Below are 23,137 nucleotides of genomic sequence, written 5' to 3' on the forward strand. Positions count from 1 at the left end.
TGAACCTGATCAAACATCTCTTAAGAGACCTGAAAATATCTGTGCAGCAACACTCCCCATCCAGCCTGACAGAGCTTGAGAGGATCTGCAGAGAAGAAGGGGAGAAACTCCCCAAATATAGGTTTGCTAAGCTTGTAGCATCATACCCAAGAAGACTGAAGGCTTCAATGGTGCTTCAAGAAAGTACTGAGTAAAGTGTCTGAATAGTTATGTGATGTTTCAGTTTAAATTTTTTATACAATTGCACAAATAAAAATAAAAAACTGCTTTCTCTTTGTCATTATGGTGTACGGTGTGTAGAATAATGAGATGGGGGGAAACTATTTCATCAATAGTATCGTAACAGAATGTGTGAAAAGTCAAGTGGTCTGAATACTCTCCGAATGCACTGTACTATCATACATTACAACTGTGTATCTGACATGGTACACGTCTTCTTCTTTTAGCTCAGAACCATGTGTGTGAGGTATATACTTTTGTTTCAAAGTAGATTTGTTTAAGACCAAGAAACACTCTGTGTGACCCTGATTTAGCTCACTGCAGTAAAACCTTGCCTGTGAAAAGGAAAATCTTCCTGTCCTGCAAATGCCAATTCACCCAACCCACACTGAAATATCTAAGTTCTTTTGTATCCCTTTAGGCTTGCTCCAGTGTAGGGTGAAGGGCTGTTTATAAGGTAGATGTAAACATCAGGAAATGACAGATTTTCAGGGCTTTAAACAAGCCGGTTGGAGCACCATAAGGGGACTACAGCTAGTTTTTAAAATATATATCTTTTTTTACCACAGAGTCGCGATGAGCCGTATATTCCGCCATTGAGAGCTAGCTAGCTAAAATTGATTTTGGGCATCAATATGGCGGCCACTCTGGCTGAGAACATTCCTGACAGTGGTGTGACATGACAGATGCAACCCATGTCTGTCTGGGTTCTAATCCTTCTAGAGTGGTGAGGCTGTGCGGAGGGCAGGAGAACTACAATGGTACGTCTAGAACTTGTTTGTTTTGTGTCTGTGTTGTAGTTGTCAGTGTGGAGAGTCGCGAGGCCCACCTTAGCAGCCTGGTCATCGAGGCAGAGAGGAGGGCAGGGGAGCTGGCTGCTCAGGCCCAGAGAGACGGCCTTAGCCTGGAGGCCTGTGACAAGGACAAGCAGCTCCGAGCCTGGGAGTGGAGGTGCAAGCTCTACAAACGCATGACGACTGGCTTCCAGCATGCACGTGAGTATGCTGGGATCGTGTGTTTTGTGGAGGGGGGAGGCTGTGTCTGTGTGTGTGTGTGTGTGTGTGTGTGTGTGTGTGTGTGTGTGTGTGTGTGTGTGTGTGTGTGTGTGTTTTTCGTTGTTCCTTTCTAATCAGGGACTGGTTTAGACCTGGGACACCAGGTAGGTGCAATTACTTATCAGGTAGAACAGAAAACCATGAGGCTCCGGATCTCGTAGGGTCAGAGTTGAATACCTCTGGCTTAAGTAAACGCCATGGTGGAGGAGTTTGCTGAAGTGCTTCTGAAAACATACTCCTTTATTCTTTAGAACTGTAGCAAACGTGTTGTTGTTGGTGTTGTTGTTGGTGTTGTTGTTGTTGGTGTTCTTGTTGTTTGTGTTGATGGTGTTGGTGTTTGTGTTGGTGTTGTTCTTGTTGTTTGTGTTGTTGGTGTTCTTGTTGTTGGTGTTGTTGGTGTTCTTGTTGTTGGTGTTGTTGGTGTTCTTGTTGTTGGTGTTCTTGTTGTTGGTGTTGTTGGTGTTGATGGTGTTGGTGTTTGTGTTGGTGTTGTTCTTGTTGTTTGTGTTGTTGGTGTTGGTGTTCTTGTTGTTGGTGTTCTTGTTGTTGGTGTTGTTGGTGTTCTTGTTGTTGGTGTTGTTGGTGTTCTTGTTGTTGGTGTTGTTGTTGGTGTTGATGGTGTTGGTGTTTGTGTTGGTGTTGTTCTTGTTGTTTGTGTTGTTGGTGTTGGTGTTCTTGTTGTTGGTGTTGTTGGTGTTCTTGTTGTTGGTGTTGTTGTTGGTGCTGTTGGTGTTGGTGTTAGTTTTGTTGGTGTTGTTGTTGGTGGTGGTGTTGTTGGTGTTAATGGTGTTAGTGTTGGTGTTGTTGTTGGTAGTGTTGTTGGTGCTGTTGTTCTTGGTGATCTTGTTTTTGGTGTTGTTGTTGTTGATGTTATTGTTCTTGGTGTTGTTGTTGTTGGTTTTGTTGGTGTTCTTGTTGTTGTTGGTGGTTTTGTTTGTGTTTTTGTTGGTGTTGGTGGTGTTGTTGTTGTTGTTGGTGTTGTTGTCGGTGTTGTTGGTGTTCTTGTTGGTGTTGTTGTTGGTTTTGTTGGTGTTGTTTGTGTTGTTGTTGGTGTTGTTGTTGGTGTTGTTGGTGTTCTTGTTGTTGTTGGTGTTGTTGTTGGTTTTGTTGGTGTTGTTTGTGTTGTTGTTGGTGTTGTTGGTATTGTTGGTGTTGTTGGTTGGAGAGAGGGGAGAGTTTAGAGGGGAGAGTTTATAGGGGAGAGAATAGAGAGGAGCGAATAGATGGGAGAGTTTCTATCATCTTCATACAACCCTCATCATATACTGCTGCCATAAGCAATATAAGGGAAGAGAGGGAAGGAGGAGGACAGGCAGAGAGGAGGGGAGGAGGACAGGAAGAGATGAGGGGAGGACAGGAAGAGAGGAGGGGAGGAGGACAGGAAGAGAGGAGGGGAGGAGGACAGGAAGAGAGGGAAGGAGGAGGACATGAAGAGAGGAGGGGAGGAGGACAGGAAGAGATGAGGGGAGGACAGGAAGAGAGGAGGGGAGGAGGACAGGAAGAGAGGAGGGGAGGAGGACAGGAAGAGAGGGGAGGAGGACCGGAAGAGAGGGAAGGAAGAGGACAGGAAGAGAGGAGGGGAGGAGGACAGGAATAGAAGAGGGGAGGAGGACAGGAAGAGAGGAGGGGAGGAGGACAGGAAGAGAAGAGGGGAGGAGGACAGGAAGAGAGGGAAGGAGGAGGACAGGAAGAGAGGAGGGGAGGAGGACAGGAAGAGATGAGGGGGGGACAGGAAGAGAGGAGGGGAGGAGGACAGGAAGAGATGAGGGGAGGAAGACAGGAAGAGAGGGGAGGAGGAGGACAGGAAGAGAGGAGGGGAGGACAGGAGGAGAGGAGGACTGGAAGAGAGGAGGGGAGGAGGACAGGAGGAGAGGAGGACTGGAGGACTGGAAGAGAGGAGGGGAGGATAACGGGAGGAGAGACAAACACACACATGCACTTACGCAAAGACACACAAAGACACACACTATTTCTTTACCTTTGATATTGAATAATGCAATGTTGATGAAGAACTTGCAAGTCAGCATTTCACTGTTCTGTTTACACCTGCTGTATCCTGTGCAAGTGACAAATACACTTTGATTTGACAAACACACATGATCTGCTTCTCTATCAGTAAGGTACATGTCTGTTGTGTTTGTGCCCCATCTAAACTGAACACACAACCATCTGTTTGGGCTTAAATCAGGTTACAGACATGTAGCGAATTTCTAGGACTTCTAGACTTCACCAGCAGTATCAGCAGGTTAACAAACCATCTGGCCTTAATGAACTTCATGTACTTATATAAACAGTACAGCCAGAAGAGGACTGGCACCACCTCAAATCCTAGTTCCTCTCGACCAGGTACAGCCAGAAGAGGACTGGCCCCACCTCAAATCCTGGTTCTTCTCTACCAGGTACAGACAGAAGAGGACTGGCCCCACCTTAAAGCCTGGTTCCTCTCAACCAGGTACAGACAGAAGAGGACTGGCCCCACCTCAAATCCTGGTTCCTCTCGACCAGGTACAGCCAGAAGAGGACTGGCCCCATCTCAAATCCTGGTTCCTCTCGACCAGGTACAGTCAGAAGAGGACTGGCCCCACCTCAAATCCTGGTTCCTCTCGACCAGGTACAGCCAGACGAGGACTGGCCCCACCTCAAATCCTTGTTTCTCTCGACCAGGTACATCAGAAGAGGACTGGCCCCACCTCAAATCCTGGTTCCTCTCTACCAGGTACAGCCAGAAGAGGACTGGCCTCACCTCAAATCCTGGTTCCTCTCGACCAGGTACAGACGGAAGAGGACTGGCCCCACCTCAAATCCTTGTTCTTCTCTACCAGGTACAACCAGAAGAGAACTGGCCCCACCTCAAATCCTGGTTCCTCTCTACCAGGTACAGACAGAAGAGGACTGGCCCCACATTGAAGCCTGGTTCCTCTCAACCAGGTACAGACAGAAGAGGACTGGCCCCACCTTGAAGCCTGGTTCCTCTCGACCAGGTACAGACAGAAGAGGACTGGCCTCACCTCAAATCCTGGTTCCTCTCGACCAGGTACAACCAGAAGAGAACTGGCCCAGCCTTAAATCCTGGTTCCTCTCTACCAGATAGAGCCAGAAGTGGACTGCCCTCCCCACCTGAGCCTGGTTCCTGGTTCCTCTCTACCAGTACAGCCAGAAGAGAACTGGACCCACCTCGAACCCTGGTTCCTCTCGACCAGGTACAGCCAGAAGAGGACTGCCCCCCTCTTTGAAGCTTGTTTCCTCTTTACCAGTACAGCCAGAAGAGGACTGGCCCCACCTTGAAGTCTGGTGTTTCTTTACCAGTACAGCCAGAAGAGGACTGGCCCCACCTTGTAGCCTGGTGTTTCTTTACCAGTACAGCCAGAAGAGGACTGGCCCCACCTTGTAGCCTGGTGATTCTTTACCAGTACAGCCAGAAGAGGACTGGCCCCACCTTGAAGCCTGGTGTTTCTTTACCAGTACAGCCAGAAGAGGACTGGCCCAACTTGAAGCCTGGTGTTTCTCTACCAGGTACAGCCAGAAGAGGACTGGCCCCACCTTGAAGCCTGGTTCTTCTCAACTAGGTACAGCCAGAAGAGGACTGGCCCCACCTTGAAGCCTGGTGATTCTTTACCAGTACAGCCAGAAGAGGACTGGCCCCACCTTGAAGCCTGGTGTTTCTTTACCAGTACAGCCAGAAGAGGACTGGCCCAACTTGAAGCCTGGTGTTTCTCTACCAGGTACAGCCAGAAGAGGACTGGCCCCACCTTGAAGCCTGGTGTTTCTTTACCAGTACAGCCAGAAGAGGACTGGCCCCACCTTGAAGCCTGGTGTTTCTTTACCAGTACAGCCAGAAGAGGACTGGCCCCACCTTGAAGCCTGGTGTTTCTCTACCAGGTACAGCCAGAAGAGGACTGGCCCCACCTTGAAGCCTGGTTCTTCTCAACTAGGTACAGCCAGAAGAGGACTGGCCCCACCTTGAAGCCTGGTGATTCTTTACCAGTACAGCCAGAAGAGGACTGGCCCCACCTTGAAGCCTGGTGTTTCTTTACCAGTACAGCCAGAAGAGGACTGGCCCAACTTGAAGCCTGGTGTTTCTCTACCAGGTACAGCCAGAAGAGGACTGGCCCCACCTTGAAGCCTGGTGTTTCTTTACCAGTACAGCCAGAAGAGGACTGGCCCCACCTTGAAGCCTGGTGTTTCTTTACCAGTACAGCCAGAAGAGGACTGGCCCCACCTTGAAGCCTGGTGTTTCTTTACCAGTACAGCCAGAAGAGGACTGGCCCCACCTTGAAGCCTGGTGTTTCTTTACCAGTACAGCCAGAAGAGGACTGGCCCCATCTCAAATCCTGGTTCCTCTCGACCAGGTACAGTCAGAAGAGGACTGGCCCCACCTCAAATCCTGGTTCCTCTCGACCAGGTACAGCCAGACGAGGACTGGCCCCACCTCAAATCCTTGTTTCTCTCGACCAGGTACATCAGAAGAGGACTGGCCCCACCTCAAATCCTGGTTCCTCTCTACCAGGTACAGCCAGAAGAGGACTGGCCTCACCTCAAATCCTGGTTCCTCTCGACCAGGTACAGACGGAAGAGGACTGGCCCCACCTCAAATCCTTGTTCTTCTCTACCAGGTACAACCAGAAGAGAACTGGCCCCACCTCAAATCCTGGTTCCTCTCTACCAGGTACAGACAGAAGAGGACTGGCCCCACATTGAAGCCTGGTTCCTCTCAACCAGGTACAGACAGAAGAGGACTGGCCCCACCTTGAAGCCTGGTTCCTCTCGACCAGGTACAGACAGAAGAGGACTGGCCTCACCTCAAATCCTGGTTCCTCTCGACCAGGTACAACCAGAAGAGAACTGGCCCAGCCTTAAATCCTGGTTCCTCTCTACCAGATAGAGCCAGAAGTGGACTGCCCTCCCCACCTGAGCCTGGTTCCTGGTTCCTCTCTACCAGTACAGCCAGAAGAGAACTGGACCCACCTCGAACCCTGGTTCCTCTCGACCAGGTACAGCCAGAAGAGGACTGCCCCCCTCTTTGAAGCTTGTTTCCTCTTTACCAGTACAGCCAGAAGAGGACTGGCCCCACCTTGAAGTCTGGTGTTTCTTTACCAGTACAGCCAGAAGAGGACTGGCCCCACCTTGTAGCCTGGTGTTTCTTTACCAGTACAGCCAGAAGAGGACTGGCCCCACCTTGTAGCCTGGTGATTCTTTACCAGTACAGCCAGAAGAGGACTGGCCCCACCTTGAAGCCTGGTGTTTCTTTACCAGTACAGCCAGAAGAGGACTGGCCCAACTTGAAGCCTGGTGTTTCTCTACCAGGTACAGCCAGAAGAGGACTGGCCCCACCTTGAAGCCTGGTTCTTCTCAACTAGGTACAGCCAGAAGAGGACTGGCCCCACCTTGAAGCCTGGTGATTCTTTACCAGTACAGCCAGAAGAGGACTGGCCCCACCTTGAAGCCTGGTGTTTCTTTACCAGTACAGCCAGAAGAGGACTGGCCCAACTTGAAGCCTGGTGTTTCTCTACCAGGTACAGCCAGAAGAGGACTGGCCCCACCTTGAAGCCTGGTGTTTCTTTACCAGTACAGCCAGAAGAGGACTGGCCCCACCTTGAAGCCTGGTGTTTCTTTACCAGTACAGCCAGAAGAGGACTGGCCCCACCTTGAAGCCTGGTGTTTCTCTACCAGGTACAGCCAGAAGAGGACTGGCCCCACCTTGAAGCCTGGTTCTTCTCAACTAGGTACAGCCAGAAGAGGACTGGCCCCACCTTGAAGCCTGGTGATTCTTTACCAGTACAGCCAGAAGAGGACTGGCCCCACCTTGAAGCCTGGTGTTTCTTTACCAGTACAGCCAGAAGAGGACTGGCCCAACTTGAAGCCTGGTGTTTCTCTACCAGGTACAGCCAGAAGAGGACTGGCCCCACCTTGAAGCCTGGTGTTTCTTTACCAGTACAGCCAGAAGAGGACTGGCCCCACCTTGAAGCCTGGTGTTTCTTTACCAGTACAGCCAGAAGAGGACTGGCCCCACCTTGAAGCCTGGTGTTTCTTTACCAGTACAGCCAGAAGAGGACTGGCCCCACCTTGAAGCCTGGTGTTTCTTTACCAGTACAGCCAGAAGAGGACTGGCCCCACCTTGTAGCCTGGTGTTTCTTTACCAGTACAGCCAGAAGAGGACTGGCCCAACTTGAAGCCTGGTGTTTCTCTACCAGTACAGCCAGAAGAGGACTGGCCCCACCTTGAAGCCTGGTGTTTCTTTACCAGTACAGCCAGAAGAGGACTGGCCCCACCTTGAAGCCTGGTGTTTCTTTACCAGTACAGCCAGAAGAGGACTGGCCCCACCTTGAAGCCTGGTGTTTCTTTACCAGTACAGCCAGAAGAGGACTGGCCCCACCTTGAAGCCTGGTGTTTCTTTACCAGTACAGCCAGAAGAGGACTGGCCCCACCTTGTAGCCTGGTGTTTCTTTACCAGTACAGCCAGAAGAGGACTGGCCCAACTTGAAGCCTGGTGTTTCTCTACCAGTACAGCCAGAAGAGGACTGGCCCCACCTTGAAGCCTGGTGTTTCTTTACCAGTACAGCCAGAAGAGGACTGGCCCCACCTTGAAGCCTGGTGTTTCTTTACCAGTACAGCCAGAAGAGGACTGGCCCCACCTTGAAGCCTGGTGTTTCTTTACCAGTACAGCCAGAAGAGGACTGGCCCCACCTTGAAGCCTGGTGTTTCTTTACCAGTACAGCCAGAAGAGGACTGGCCCCACCTTGTAGCCTGGTGTTTCTTTACCAGTACAGCCAGAAGAGGACTGGCCCAACTTGAAGCCTGGTGTTTCTCTACCAGTACAGCCAGAAGAGGACTGGCCCCACCTTGAAGCCTGGTGTTTCTTTACCAGTACAGCCAGAAGAGGACTGGCCCCACCTTGAAGCCTGGATCCTCTCAACCAGGTACAGCCAGAAGAGGACTGGCCGCCCCTCAATGTCTGGTTCCTCTCTAGATTTCTTCCTAGGTACCTGCCTTTCTCTGGAGTTTTTCCTATTCACTGTTTCTGATTTTGCATTGCTTGCTCTTTGTGGTTTTAGGCTGGGCATCTGTAAAGCACTTTGTGGCAACTTAAAGGGCTTTCTAAAGTGTATTTGATGTGATTTGTAGGTGTGCCAGAGCCCCCGTCTGCAGTGCGTCTCAGTGTAACCAGTAGCTCCTCTCTCACGGTCACATTCCAGGAGCCCCGCTGCCTCAACTCTGCTGTGATCACCAAGCACAGAGGTACACACACACACACACACACACATACACACACACACACACACACACACACACACACACACACACACACACACACACACACATATTAAAAGAGCAGCAATGCAGAAAGGGAACTAAATGGGTAGGAACAAATAAATTATTGTTCCCTTAATTTGTTACTTTCGCCTTCTATTTTTATCTCTCTCTCTGTCTCTCTCCTTCTCTCTTGACTGTTTCTCTCTCTCTCTCTCAATTCAATTTAAATTGAAGCTCTCTCAATTCAATTCAATTTAAATTGAAGCTCTCTCTCTCTCTCTCAAATCAATACAATTTAAATGGAAGGTATCTCTCTCTCTCAATTAAATTCAATTTAAATTGAAGGTCTTTCTCTCTGTCTCATCTGTTTCTAACCTCTGTACCCCCTCTGTCTGTCATCTCACTAACCTGCCCCCCTCTAGCCCTGTAGGATGACAGTAAATCTATTCCCCATGCCATGACTGGTATTGGCTTATTCCCCTCCCTCCCTCCCTCCCTCCCTCCCTCCCTCCCTCCCTCCCTCCCTCCCTCCCTCCCTCCCTCCCTCCCTCCCTCCCTCCCTCCCTTCCCCCCTCCCTTCCTTTACTTCCCTTCATTCCTTCTAGCTACAATTACCAGAGAATAAAGAGCCCAGCAGAGAGAGAGATCAGTGTATTGACCTGGAAAGGGCTGGTCATTTTGGACTAATAGGCTTCTGCTGCAGATGTAGCATGTTACAACAGGCTTTGTAATGGTTTATAGTGGTGCTGCTGTCTACTCAGCAAGGCTTTTCCCTACAGGTGTACACGTCTTCACATGCCGTTGAGAAGCTCTGTGTCAACTGCTGATAAAGCAGAAGCAAAGGAGTGAAAATGAGATAGACTGTACAGAGAGGGAGAGAGAGAGAGAGAGAGAGAGAGAGATAGAGAGGGAGAGAGAGAGGGAGAGAGAGGCAGAGAGAGAGAGAGAGAGAGAGAGAGAGAGAGAGAGGCAGAGAGAGGCAGAGAGAGAGAGGGAGGGAGAGGGAGAGAGAGAGGGAGAGAGAGAGAGAGAGAGAGAGAGAGAGAGAGAGAGAGACAGAGAGGCAGAGAGAGAGAGAGAGAGAGAGAGAGAGGCAGAGAGAGGCAGAGAGAGAGAGGGAGGGAGAGGGAGAGAGAGAGGGAGAGAGAGAGAGAGAGAGTGAGAGAGAGACAGAGAGGCAGAGAGAGAGAGAGAGAGCTAGATAGAGAGAGAGAGAGAGAGAGAGAGAGAGAGAGAGAGAGAGAGAGAGAGAGAACAAACACGATTTTGATCAACTACAATATCTACTGGGTGAAATACCACAGTGTGCCATCACAGCAGCAAGATTTGTGACCTGTTGCCACAAGAAAAGGGCAACCAGTGAAGAACAAACACCATTGTAAATACAACCCATATTTATGCTTATTTATTTTCCCTTGTGTACTTTAACCACTTGTACATTGTTAAAACACTGTATATATATATATAATATGACATTTGTAATGTTTATTGTTTATTGTTTTTAAACTTCTGCATGTGTAATGTTTATTGTTAATTTCTATTGTTTATTTCACTTTTGTATATTATCTACCTCACTTGCTTTGGCAATGTTAACACATGTTTCCCATGCCAATAAAGCCCTTAAATTGAAATTGAATTGAATCGAGAGAGACAGAGAGAAAGAGAGATAGGGAAAGCGAGGGACACCACACGCCTCAAGGCATTAGTCGCCCAATGAGAAGGTTAATAGTGTAATACACAGCACCAGGTGACCTATTGATTTATTGTAAGGACACACAACACACACACACACACACACACACACACACACACACACACACACACACACACACACACACACACACACACACACACACACACACACACACACAGCCTGTGGTGTTAATGTCAGTGAGTATTTGTAATGTTGACTGTGTGTGTGTGTGTGTGTGTGTGTGTGTGTGTGTGTGTGTGTGTGTGTGTGTGTTATTACAGTGGAGTGGAGCTGTCTAAAGGACTTTTCCATGCTGGCTGGAGACATGGTGTTGGAAAACCTACAGACACTCAAGTGTACCATCAACGGCCTTGCCATGGTAAATAATGAAGGAACACAAAGAGAGAGGGAGAGGAAGATAGAGACTGAGAAAAGGAACAAAGAGAGAGGGAGAGGAAGATAGAGACTGAGGAAAGGAACAAAGAGAGAGAGAAGAGATAAAAAGTGGGAGTGAGAAGGAGCACAGAAAGAGAGAGCGAGAGGAGCGCAGAGAGAGAGCGAGGAGCAGAGAGAAAGAGGAGCGCAGAGAGAGAGAGGAGCAGAGAGAGAGAGAGGAGCGCAGAGAGAAAGAGGAGCAGAGAGAGAGAGAGGAGCGCAGAGAGAGAGAGGAGCAGAGAGAGGAGCAGAGAGAGAGAGGAGCAGAGAGAGAGAGAGGAGCAGAGAGAGAGGAGCAGAGAGAGAGAGGAGTGCAGAGAGAGAGGAGCGCAGAGAGAGAGGAGCGCAGAGAGAGGAGCACAAAGAGAGAGGAGCGCAGAGAGAGAGAGAAGCAGAGAGAGAGAGAAGCGCAGAGAGAGGAGCACAAAGAGAGAGAGGAGCAGAGAGAGAGGAGCGCAGAGAGAGAGAGGAGCACAGAGAGAGAGAGGAGCACAAAGAGAGAGGAGCATAGAGAGAGAGAGGAGGACAAAGAGAGAGGAGCGCAGAGAGAGACAGGAGCAGAGAGAGAGAGGAGCGCAGAGAGAGAGAGGAGCACAGAGAGGGAGGTGCGCAGAGAGAGAGAGGAGCACAAAGAGAGAGGAGAGCAGAGAGAGACAGGAGCACAGAAAGAGAGAGGAGCGCAAAGAAAGAGAGGCGCGCAGAGAGAGAGAGAGAAAGGAGCGCAGAGAGAGAAAGGAGCACAAAGAGAGAGGATTGCAGAGAGAGAGGTGCTCAGAGAGAGAGAGGAGCAGAGAGAGAGGAGCACAAAGAGAGAGGAGCTCAAAGAGAGAGGGGAGTGCAGAGAGAGAGAGGAGCGCAGAGAGAGAGAGGAGCACAGAGAGAGAAAGGAGCGCAGAGAGAGGGGTGCACAAAGAGAGAGAGGAGCACAAAGGGAGAGAGGAGCACAAAGAGAGAGAGGAGCACAAAGAGAGAGGAGCACAGAGAGAGAGAGGAGCACAGAGAGAGAGAGGAGCGCAAAGAGAGAGGGGGGCACAAAGAGAGAGAGGAGCGCAGAGATATAGGAGCACAAAGAGACAGAGGAGTACAAAGAGAGAGAGGAACACAAAGAAAGAGAGGAACACAAAGAGAGAGGAGCACAAAGAGAGAGAGGAGCGCAAAGAGAGAGAGGAGCACAGAGAGAGAGAGGAGCACAAAGAGAGAGAGGAGCGCAAAGAGAGAGGAGCACAAAGAGAGAGAGGAATGCAAAGAGAGAGAGGAGCACAGAGAGAGAGAGGAGCGCAAAGAGAGAGAGGAGCACAGAGAGAGAGAGGAGCACAAAGAGAAAGAGGAGCACAAAGAGAGAGAGGATCGCAGAGAGAGGAGCACAGAGAGAGAGAAGAGCGCAAAGAGAGAGAGGAGCGCAAAGAGAGAGAGGAGCACAAAGAGAGAGGAGCACAAAGAGAGAGGAGCACAGAGAGAGAGAGGAGCACAGAGAGAGAGAGTAGCACAAAGAGAGAGATGAGCACAGAGAGAGAGAGGAGCACAGAGAGAGAGAGGAGCACAGAGAGAGAGAGGAGCACAGAGAGAGAGAGGAGCACAGAGAGAGAGAGGAGCACAGAGAGAGAGAGGAGCACAGAGAGAGAGAGAGGAGCGCAGAGAGAGACAGGAGCACAGAGAGAGAGAGGAGCACAGAGAGAGAGAGGAGCACAGAGAGAGAGAGGAGCGCAGAGAGAGAGAGGAGCACAGAGAGAGAGAGGAGTATACAGTAATTGGTTGGGTGAGTAAAGGAGAAGTGTGTGATGGAGGGAGGAAGTAAAGTAGTGTGTAAATGACTTAGTAATGACACAGTAGTGGAATGAGGGGGTGAATTAGAAGAGCTAGAATGGAGGCCATATTCCTTACAAAGTGCACTAATTGCACCCCACCGCTCCATAACTCTGTCTGATCTCTGATACACTGTGTGTGTGTGTGTGTGTGTGTGTGTGTGTGTGTGTGTGTGTGTGTGTGTGTGTGTGTTCCAGGGGAGGCTGTACTATGTCCAAGTGTCAGCCTACAACATGAAGGGTTGGGGTCCACCTCAGTCAACTCTACCCCCCTCCGCTTCACCCTCCAGTGAGTTCATTACTTTGTTAGGTTTTAATCAAAACTTTCTTGACTCTAGCTTCATACTAAATGGTAGAATCGGTCTATGCACTGCTGTAAAAACCGCAGAGGTTTTTTTTCCTAGAAAATTATAAGACGTGTCACGTAGTGTCATGTTCACACAGCCTGCTGTGGCAGTTTTCATTACACAGCCTGCTATAACAGTTTTCATTACACAGCCTGCTATGGCAGTTTTCATTACACAGCCTGCTATGGCAGTTTTCATCACACAGCCTGCTATGGCAATTTTCATCACACAGCCTGCTATGGCAGTTTTCATCACACAGCCTGCTATAACAGTTTTCATCACACAGCCTGCTATGGCAGTTTTCATCACACAGCCTGCTATGACAGTTTTCATTACACAGCCTGCTATGGCAGTTTTCATTACACAGCCTGCTATAACAGTTTTCATTACACAGCCTGCTATAACAGTTTTCATTACACAGCCTGCTATGACAGTTTTCATTACACAGCCTGCTATGGCAGTTTTCATCATACAGCCTGCTATGACAGTTTTCATCATACAGCCTGCCATGACAGTTTTCATCATACAGCCTGCCATGACAGTTTTCATCATACAGTCTGCTATGGCAGTTTTCATTACACAGCCTGCTATGACAGTTTTCACCACACAGCCTGCTATGGCAGTTTTCATCATACAGCCTGCTATGACAGTTTTCATTACACAGCCTGCTATGGCAGTTTTCATCATACAGTCTGCTATGGCAGTTTTCATTACACAGCCTGCTATGGCAGTTTTCATCATACAGTCTGCTATGGCAGTTTTCATTACACAGCCTGCTATGGCAGTTTGCATCACACAGCCTGCTATGACAGTTGTTCTCCATCTTCTTTTTAAATGTTTTTAAACACTTTTATTTCCATGACTGATCAAAATGTGTTTTCTCATGGCTCATGGCTCATGGCTCTCTCTTGTCCCTCTTGTCCCTCTGAGCAATATGTTTGGAGCATCGAATCGCAATAAAATTACAGTATCAAATCACAAATTGTCACAGCACCTAAGTATCGTGATATAATTATTTTTTGAACCTTTATTTAACTAGGCAAGGCATAAGAACAAATTCTTATTTTCAATGGCGGCCTAGGAACAGTGGGTTAACTGCCTTGGTCAGGAGTCAGGGATTTGATCTTGCAACCTTTCGGTTACTAGTCCAACACTCTAACCACTAGGCTACCTGCCGCCCAAGTATTGTGACAATATCGTATCGTGAGGTCTCTGGAAATTCGCAGCCCTAATGAGAATGTTTGTAATGTCCCTATATAGCGCACTGCGTTTGACCAGAACCCTATGGGTGCCATTTGGAACACAGGCATTGTTTTCATCAGCCTGTTTCAGATAAACAGCCTGAAAACGGACAATTCAATGTGACATTTACTTTTCTTACATTTCTGACATTTCTTACTAGCCACTCCTGGGCTACAATCACCTATCCGGACCCATTTTACTGCCAATGAGGAGCCCCACCGGGCCTTCAGGACTGGACTACCGCCGTTATCTGCCCGAGGGAGTTACTCAACTGGCTCCTCCATCACGACGTTACCTGAACGCCCATCTGCGGCCCGCTAATCGTTAACTGTCTTATCGGCTGCTGTCTGAATAGATCTGTCGGACAATTTTTCTTGGGTCACTATAACTATATCTACTTTGCCAATTGGATTGATCCCCTCTACCACATGGAACCCCACTAATCTACCGACGGAAACGCACGAGGTGGCTAATAACAGACCTCCATCCTATGCTAGCTTGCTACCGATGGCCCGGCTAGCTGTCTGAATCACCGTTACCCCAACCAACCTCACTACTCACTGGACCCTTATGATCACTCGACTAAGCATGCCACTCCTTAATGTCAATATGCCTTGTCCATTGCTGTTCTGGTTAGTGTTTTTATACCTTTGACATCAGCTGATATCTCAAAGTGCTGTACAGAAACCCAGCCTAAAACCCTAAACAGCAAGCAATGCAGGTAAAGAAGCAAGGTGGCTAGGAAAAACTCCCTAGAAAGGCCAAAACCTAGGAAGAAACCTAGAGAGGAACCAGGCTATGAGGGGTGGCCAGTCCTCTTCTGGCTGTGCCGGGTGGAGATTATAACAGAACAGGGCCAAGATGTTCAAATGTTCATAAATGACCAGCATGGTCAAATAATAATAATCACAGTAGTTGTCGAGGGTGCAGCAAGTCAGCACCTCAGGAGTAAATGTCAGTTGGCTTTTCATAGCCAATCATTAAGAGTATCTCTACCTGCTGTCTCTAGAGAGTAAAAAACAGCATGTCTGGGACAGGTAGCACGTCCGGTTAACAGGTCAGGATTCCATAGCCACAGGCAGAACAGTTGAAACTTGAGCAGCAGCACGGCCAGGTGGACTGGGGACAGCAAGGAGTCCTCATGCCAGGTAGTCCTGAGGCATGGTCCTAGGGCTCAGGTCCTCCGAGAGAGAGAAAGAAAGAAAGAGCAAATTAGAGAGAGCATACTTAAATTCACACAGGACACCGGATAAGACAGGAGAAGTACTCCAGATATAACAAACTGACCCTAGCCCCCCGACACATAAACTACTGCAGCATAAATACTGGAGGCTGAGACAGGTGGGGTCAGGAGACACTGTGGCCCCATCCGATGATACCCCCGGACAGGGCCAAACAGGAAGGATATAACCCCACCGACTTTGCCAAAGCACAGCCCCCACACCACTAGAGGGATATCTTCAACCACCAACTTACCATCCTGAGATTAGGCCGAGTATAGCCCACAAAGATCTCCGCCACGGCACAACCCAAGGGGGCGCCAACCCAGACAGGAAGATCACATCAGTGACTCAACCCACTCAAGTGAAGCACCCCTCCAAGGGACGGCATGAAAGAGCACCAGTAAGCCAGTGACTCAGCCCCTGTAATAGGGTTAGAGGCAGAGAATCCCAGTGGAAAGAGGGGAACCGGTCAGGCAGAGACAGCAAGGGCGGTTCGTTGCTCCAGAGCCTTTCCGTTCACCTTCACAATCCTGGGCCAGACTAAACTCAATCATATGACCCACTGAAGAGATGAGTCTTCAGTAAAGACTTCAACGTTGAGACCGAGTCTGCGTCTCTCACATGGGTAGGCAGACCATTCCATAAAAATTGAGCTCTGTAGGAGAAAGCCCTGCCTCCAGCTGTTTGCTTAGAAATTCTGTGTCTTGTGACCGTAGCATACGTGTAGGTATGTACGGCAGGACCTAATCAGAGAGATAGGTAGGAGCAAGCCCATGTAATGCTTTGTAGGTTAGCAGTAAAACCTTCAAATCAGCCCTTGCCTTAACAGGAAGTCAGTGTAGGGAGGCTAGCACTGGAGTAATGTGATCAAATTTTTTGGTTCTAGTCAGGATTCTAGCAGCCTCATTTAGCACTAACTGAAGTTTATTTAATGCTTTATCCGGGTAGCCGGAAAGTAGAGCATTGCAGTAGTCTAACCTAGAAGTAACAAAAGCATGGATACATTTTTCTGCATCATTTTTAGACAGAAAGTTTCTGATTTTTGCAATGTTACGTAGATGGAAAAAAGCTGCCCTTGAAACAGTCTTGATATGTTCGTCAAAAGAGAGATCAGGGTCCAGAGTAACGTCAAGGTCCTTCACAGTTTTATTTGAGACGACTGTACAACCATTAAGATTAATTGTCAGATTCAACAGAAGAGCTCTTTGTTTCTTGGGACCTAGAACAAGCATCTCTGTTTTGTCCGAGTTTAAAAGTAGAAAGTGTACAGCCATCCACTTCCTTATGTCTGAAACACAGACTTCTAGCGAGGGCAATTTTGGGGCTTCACCATGTTTAATTGAAATGTACAGCTGTGTGTCATCCGCATAGCAGTGAAAGTTAACATTGTGTTTTCTAATGACATCCCCAAGAGGTAAAATATATAGTGAAAATAATAGTGGTCCTAAAACGGAACCTTGAGGAACACCGAAATGTACAGTTGATTTGTCACAGGACAAACCGTTCACAGAGACAAACTAATATCTTTCCGACAGATAAGATCTAAACCAGGCTAGAACTTGTTCGTGTAGATCAATTTGGGTTTCCAATCTCTCCAAAATAATATGGTGATCGATGGTATCAAAAGCAGCACTAAGGTCTAAGAGCACGAGGACAGATGCAGAGCCTCGGTCTGATGCCATTAAAATGTAATTTACCACCTTCACAAGTGCAGTCTCAGTGCTATGATGGGGTCTAAAACCAGACTGAAGTATTTTGTTTACATTGTTTGTCTTCAGGAAGGCAGTGAGTTGCTGCGCAACAGCTTTTTCTAAAAATGTTGAGAGGAATGGAAAATTTGATGTAGGCCGATAGTTTTTTATATTTTCTGGGTCAAGGTTTGGCTTTGTCAAGAGAGGCTTTATTACTGCCACTTTTAGTGAGTTTGGTACACATCCGGTGGATAGAGAGCCGTTTATTGTTCAACATAGGAGGGCCAAGCACAGGAAGCAGCTCTTTCAGTAGTTTAGTTGGAATAGGGTCCACTATGCAGCTTGAAGGTTTAGAGGCCATGATTATTTTCATCATTGTGTCAAGAGATATAGTACTAAAACACTTGAGAGACTCTCTTGATCCTAGGTCCTGGCAGAGTTGTGCAGACTCAGGACAACTGAGCTTTGAAGGAATACGCAGATTTAAAGAGGAGTCCGTAATTTGCTTTCTAATAATCATGATCTTTTCCTCAAAGAAGTTCATGAATTTATTACTGCTGAAGTGAAAGCCATCCTCACTTGGGGAATGCTGATTTTTAGTTAGCTTTGCAACAGTATCAAAAAGACATTTCAGATTTTTTTTATTTTCCTCAATTAAATAGGATGATCGAGCAGCAGTGAAGGCTCTTCGATACTGCACTGTACTGTCTTTCCAAGCTAGTCGGAAGACTTCCAGTTTGGTGTGGCGCCATTTCCGTTCCAATTTTCTGGAAGCTTGCTTCAAAGCTCGGGTATTTTCTGTATACCAGGGAGCTAGTTTCTTATGAGAAATGTTTTTACTTTTTAGGGGTGCAACTGTATCCAGGGTTTTGTGCAAGGTTAAATTGAGTTCCTCAGTTAGGTGGTTAACTGATTTTTGTCCTCTGACGACCTTGGGTAGGCAGAGGGAGTCTGGAAGGGCATCAAGGAATCTTTGTGTTGTCTGTGAATTTATAGCATGACTTTTGATGCTCCTTGGTTTGGGTCTGAGCAGATTATTCGTTGCAATTGCAAACGTAATAAAATTGTGGTCCAATAGTCCAGGATTATGAGGAAAAACATTAGGATCCACAACATTTATTCCATGGGACAAAACTAGGTCCAGAGTATGACTGTGACAGTGAGTAGGTCCAGAGACATGTTGGACAAAACCCACTGAGTCGATGATGGCTCCGAAAGCCTTTTGGAGTGGGTCTGTGGACTTTTCCATGTGAATATTAAAGTCACCAAAAATGTGAATATTATCTGCTATAACTACAAGGTCCGATAGGAATTCAGGGAACTCAATGAGGAACACTGTATATGGCAGTAGCTATAAAAAGTAGCTATAAAAAGTGATTGAGTAGGCTGCATAGATTTCATGACTAGAAGCTCAAAAGACGAAAACGTCATTTATTTTTTTTGTAAATTGAAATTTGCTATCGTAAATGTTAGCAACACCTCCGCCTTTGAGGGATGCACGGGGGATATGGTCACTAGTGTAACCAGGAGGTGAGGCCTCATTTAACACAGTAGATTCATCAGGTTTAAGCCATGTTTCAGTCAGGCCAATCACATACAGATTATGATCAGTGATTAGTTCATTGACTATAACTGCCTTTGAAGTAAGGGATCTAACATTAAGTAGCCCTATTTTGAGATGTGAGGTATCACAATCTCTTTCAATAATGGCAGGAATGGAGGAGGTCTTTATCCTAGTGAGATTGCTAAGGCGAACCCCGCCATGTTTAGTTTTGCCCAACCTAGGTCGAGGCACAGACACGGTCTCAATGGGGATAGCTGAGCTGACTACACTGACTGTGCTAGTGGCATACTCCACTAATCTGGCAGACTGGCTAACAGCCTGCGGCCTGAACTGCACCCTATCTCATTGTGGAGCTAGAGGAGTTAGAGCCCTGTCTATGTTGGTAGATAAGATGAGAGCACCCCTCCAGCTAGGATGGAGTCCGTCACTCCTCAGCACTCCGTCACTCCTAGAAACCAATATACACAGGCAGTTAGAAAAGCCAAGGCTAACAAAAAGTTCTGGGACACTGTAAAGTCCATGGAGAATAAGAACACCTCCTCCCAGCTGCCCACTGCCCTGAGGATAGGAAACACTGTCACCACCGATAAATCCACTATAATTGAGAATTTCAATAAGCATTTTTCTACGGCTGGCCAACCTTTCCACCTGGCTACCTCTACCCTGGTCAACAGCACTGCAACCCCCTAGCAACTCGCCCAAGCCTTCCCCATTTATCCTTCTCCAAAATCCAGTCAGCTGATGTTCTGAAAGAGCTGCAAAATCTGGACCCCTACAAATCAGCCGGGCTAGACAATCTGGACCCTTTCTTTCTCAAAGTATCTGCCGAAATTGTTGCAACTCCTATTACTAGCCTGTTAACCTCTCTTTCGTGTCGTCTCAGATTCCCAAAGATTGGAAAGCAGCTGCGGTCATCCCCCTCTTCAAAGGGGTGGACACTCTTGACCCAAACTGCTACAGACCTATATCTATCCTACCCTGCCTTTCTAAGGTCTTCGAAAGCCAAGTCAACAAACAAATTACCGACCATTTCGAATCCCACCATACCTTCTCTGCGATGCAATCTGGTTTCAGAGCTGGTCATGGGTGCACCTCAGCCACACGCAAGGTCCTAAACAATATCTTAACCGCCATCGATAAGAAACAATACTGTGCAGCCGTATTCATTGACCTGGCCAAGGCTTTCCACTCTGTCAATTACCACATCCTCATCGGCAGACTCGATAGCCTTGGTTTCTCAAATGATTGCCTCGCCTGGCTCACTAACTACTTCTCTGATGGATTTCAGTGTGTCAAATCGGAGGGCCTGTTGTCCGGGCCTCTGGCAGTCTCTATGGGGATGCCTCAGCGTTCAATTCTCGGACCGACTCTCTTCTCTGTATACATCAATTATGTCGCTCTTGCTGCTGGTGAGTCTCTGATCCACCTCTACGCAGACGACACCATTCTGTATAATTCTGGCCCTTCTTTGGACACTGTGTTAACAACCCTCCAGACGAGCTTCAATTCCATACAACTCTCCTTCCGTCGCCTCCAATTGCTCTTAAATACAAATAAAACTAAATGCATGCTCTTCAACCGATCGCTGCCTGCACCTGCCCGCCCGTCCAACATCACTACTCTGGGCGGTTCTGACTTAGAATATGTGGACAACTACACATTCCTAGGTGTCTGGTTAGACTGTAAACTCTCCTTCCAGACTCACATCAAACAGTTAAATCTAGAATTGGCTTCCTATTTCTCAACATAGCATCCTTCACTCATGCTGCCAAACATATCCTTGTAAAACGGACCATCCTACCGATCCTCGACGTCGGTGACAAAATAGCCTCCAATACCCTACTCAATAAATTGGATGCAGTCTATCACAGTGCCATCCGTTTTGTCACCAAAGCCCCATATACTACCAACCACTGCGACCTGTACTTTCTCGTTGGCTGGCCCTCGCTTCATACTCGTCGCCAAACCCACTGGCTCCAGGTTATCCACAAGACCCTGCGAGGTAAAGTCCCCCCTATATCGCAGCTCACTGGTCACCATAGCAGCACCCAACTGTAGCACGCACTCCAGAAGGTATATCTCACTAGTCACCCCCAAAACCCATTCTTCCTTTGGCCGCCTCTCCTTCCAGTTCTCTGCTGCCAATGACTGGAACGAACTACAAAAATCTTTGAAACTGTAAACACTTATCTCCCTCACTAGCTTTAACCACCAGCTGTCAGAGCAGCTCACATATTACTGCACCTGTACATAGCCCATCTATAATTTAGCCCAAACAACTACCTCTCCCCCTACTGTATATATTTATTTATTTTGCTCCTTTGCACCCCATTATTTCTATCTCTACTTTGCACAGTCTTCCACTGCAAATCTACCATTCCAGTGTTTTTCTTGCTATATTGTATTTACTTCGCCAACATGGCCTTTTTTTGCCTTTACCTCCCTTATCTCACCTCATTTGCTCACATCGTATATAGACTTATTTTTCTACTGTATTATTGACTGTATGTTTGTTTTACTCCATTTGCAAATGTGAACTTGTTCTCAACTGGCCTACCTGGTTAAATAAAGGTGTTCTCAACTAGCCTACCTGGTTAAATAAAGGTGTTCTCAACTAGCCTACCTGGTTAAATAAAGGTGTTCTCTACTAGCCTACCTGGTTAAATAAAGGTGTTCTCAACTAGCCTACCTGGTTAAATAAAGGTGTTCTCTACTAGCCTACCTGGTTAAATAAAGGTGTTCTCAACTAGCCTACCTGGTTAAATAAAGGTGTTCTCTACTAGCCTACCTGGTTAAATAAAGGTGTTCTCAACTAGCCTACCTGGTTAAATAAAGGTGTTCTCTACTAGCCTACCTGGTTAAATAAAGGTGTTCTCTACTAGCCTACCTGGTTAAATAAAGGTGTTCTCAACTAGCCTACCTGGTTAAATAAAGGTGTTCTCTACTAGCCTACCTGGTTAAATAAAGGTGTTCTCAACTGGCCTATCTGGTTAAATAAAGGTGTTCTCTACTAGCCTACCTGGTTAAATAAAGGTGTTCTCAACTAGCCTACCTGGTTAAATAAAGGTGTTCTCAACTAGCCTACCTGGTTAAATAAAGGTGTTCTCAACTGGCCTACCTGGTTAAATAAAGGTGTTCTCTACTAGCCTACCTGGTTAAATAAAGGTGTTCTCAACTAGCCTACCTGGTTAAATAAAGGTGTTCTCAACTGGCCTACCTGGTTAAATAAAGGTGTTCTCAACTAGCCTACCTGGTTAAATAAAGGTGTTCTCAACTAGCCTACCTGGTTAAATAAAGGTGTTCTCAACTAGCCTACCTGGTTAAATAAAGGTGTTCTCAACTAGCCTACCTGGTTAAATAAAGGTGTTCTCAACTTGCCTACCTGGTTAAATAAAGGTGTTCTCAACTAGCCTACCTGGTTAAATAAAGGTGTTCTCAACTAGCCTACCTGGTTAAATAAAGGTGTTCTCAACTAGCCTACCTGGTTAAATAAAGGTGTTCTCAACTTGCCTACCTGGTTAAATAAAGGTGAAATAAATAAAATAACAAACTTCACAGCACGAGTTGTTAACATCGGTTTTAACCCACAGTCAGGACTCTATCACGACTCTCCCTCTAACCATACACTTAGATCAGCCTTGGAGAGGGTGTCTCAGATTGGCCTGAATAAAATAAGAAATGTAATAGAAAAAGTTGAACAAATACAGAGAGAGAAAGAGATTGAGAGAGGACGAAAGGGTAATGAATAAATACTTTGTCAGGAGATGATGAGATCAAGGCAATTAAACCGCTGAGATGAGAAATCAATTCATTTTATTCTATTTAATATGTCTTCTTCAAACCCAAGGACACTTTATATAATATGAATCACAAATGGACTCACACCGAGGTGACTGGTCAGTTTGCATGGTCAACCCTAGCCTTTTGGTGGCCTTAAGCGAGATTTGGTTAGGGGGCCCCCCCACCTCGTGTGCAAAACATTTTAGTGTCTTGACGGCAGAGAGAAAAAATCTATTTTTAATGCAAATTCATGCAAATGTCATGTTTGACATGACTAGGGAGAGTATATTAATGGTAACATTCAAAGTTTACCAGCAAACTACCAGAATGTTTGGTCACTTTCAAGTTTCTGGTGGAATTTATCACAAGACATCTAGTGGACTTTATGGGTACTTCAGATAATCACAGGTGTCTGTAATTATCTCTGGCCCTCTGTGTGGCCTTATCACATTTTAAAATATTAATTGACAACGCTATAAAAACACATTTCCTAAGGGTTTCAGCATAATATCCTACATATCTTTTACACACTTTTATGTATTTTACTATATTGATATGTATTTTACTATATACATGTGTATTTGTCATCAATGTTTTGGCGACAAACTGGTGACAGTTGGAAGATTTGCATATTTAATTGAAAATAATGCCATTGTTGATTAAATGCTTTTTCTCATTAATTAGGCTATTTTATTTTTTAAACATGTGGTCTATTCACTAGAAACTCATGGGCAATATGGACACAGATATAACAAATAAATAGTATTTATGAATACTTAAAAAAAAAAATTATTCAAGTGTAAATTCTCCAAATTACAATAGATTGCCATAGATA

General features: G+C 46.8%; 1 protein-coding gene across 1 annotated transcript in view; it reads left to right on the forward strand.

The window, feature by feature from the left end:
• The window catches only part of LOC139377171 (ankyrin repeat and fibronectin type-III domain-containing protein 1-like), a 165,841-nt gene that overhangs the window by 53,832 nt on the left and 88,872 nt on the right, over positions 1-23,137 (forward strand). The window contains exons 5-8 of the mRNA XM_071120176.1: positions 1,020-1,214; positions 8,397-8,510; positions 10,500-10,597; positions 12,654-12,744. Of these exons, the coding sequence (XP_070976277.1) occupies positions 1,020-1,214; positions 8,397-8,510; positions 10,500-10,597; positions 12,654-12,744 (498 nt within the window). The remainder of the gene's footprint in view (positions 1-1,019; positions 1,215-8,396; positions 8,511-10,499; positions 10,598-12,653; positions 12,745-23,137) is intronic.

Source organism: Oncorhynchus clarkii, chromosome 20, assembly GCF_045791955.1.
Source record: "Oncorhynchus clarkii lewisi isolate Uvic-CL-2024 chromosome 20, UVic_Ocla_1.0, whole genome shotgun sequence".
In the NCBI taxonomy this organism is placed as follows: Eukaryota; Metazoa; Chordata; class Actinopteri; order Salmoniformes; family Salmonidae; genus Oncorhynchus; species Oncorhynchus clarkii.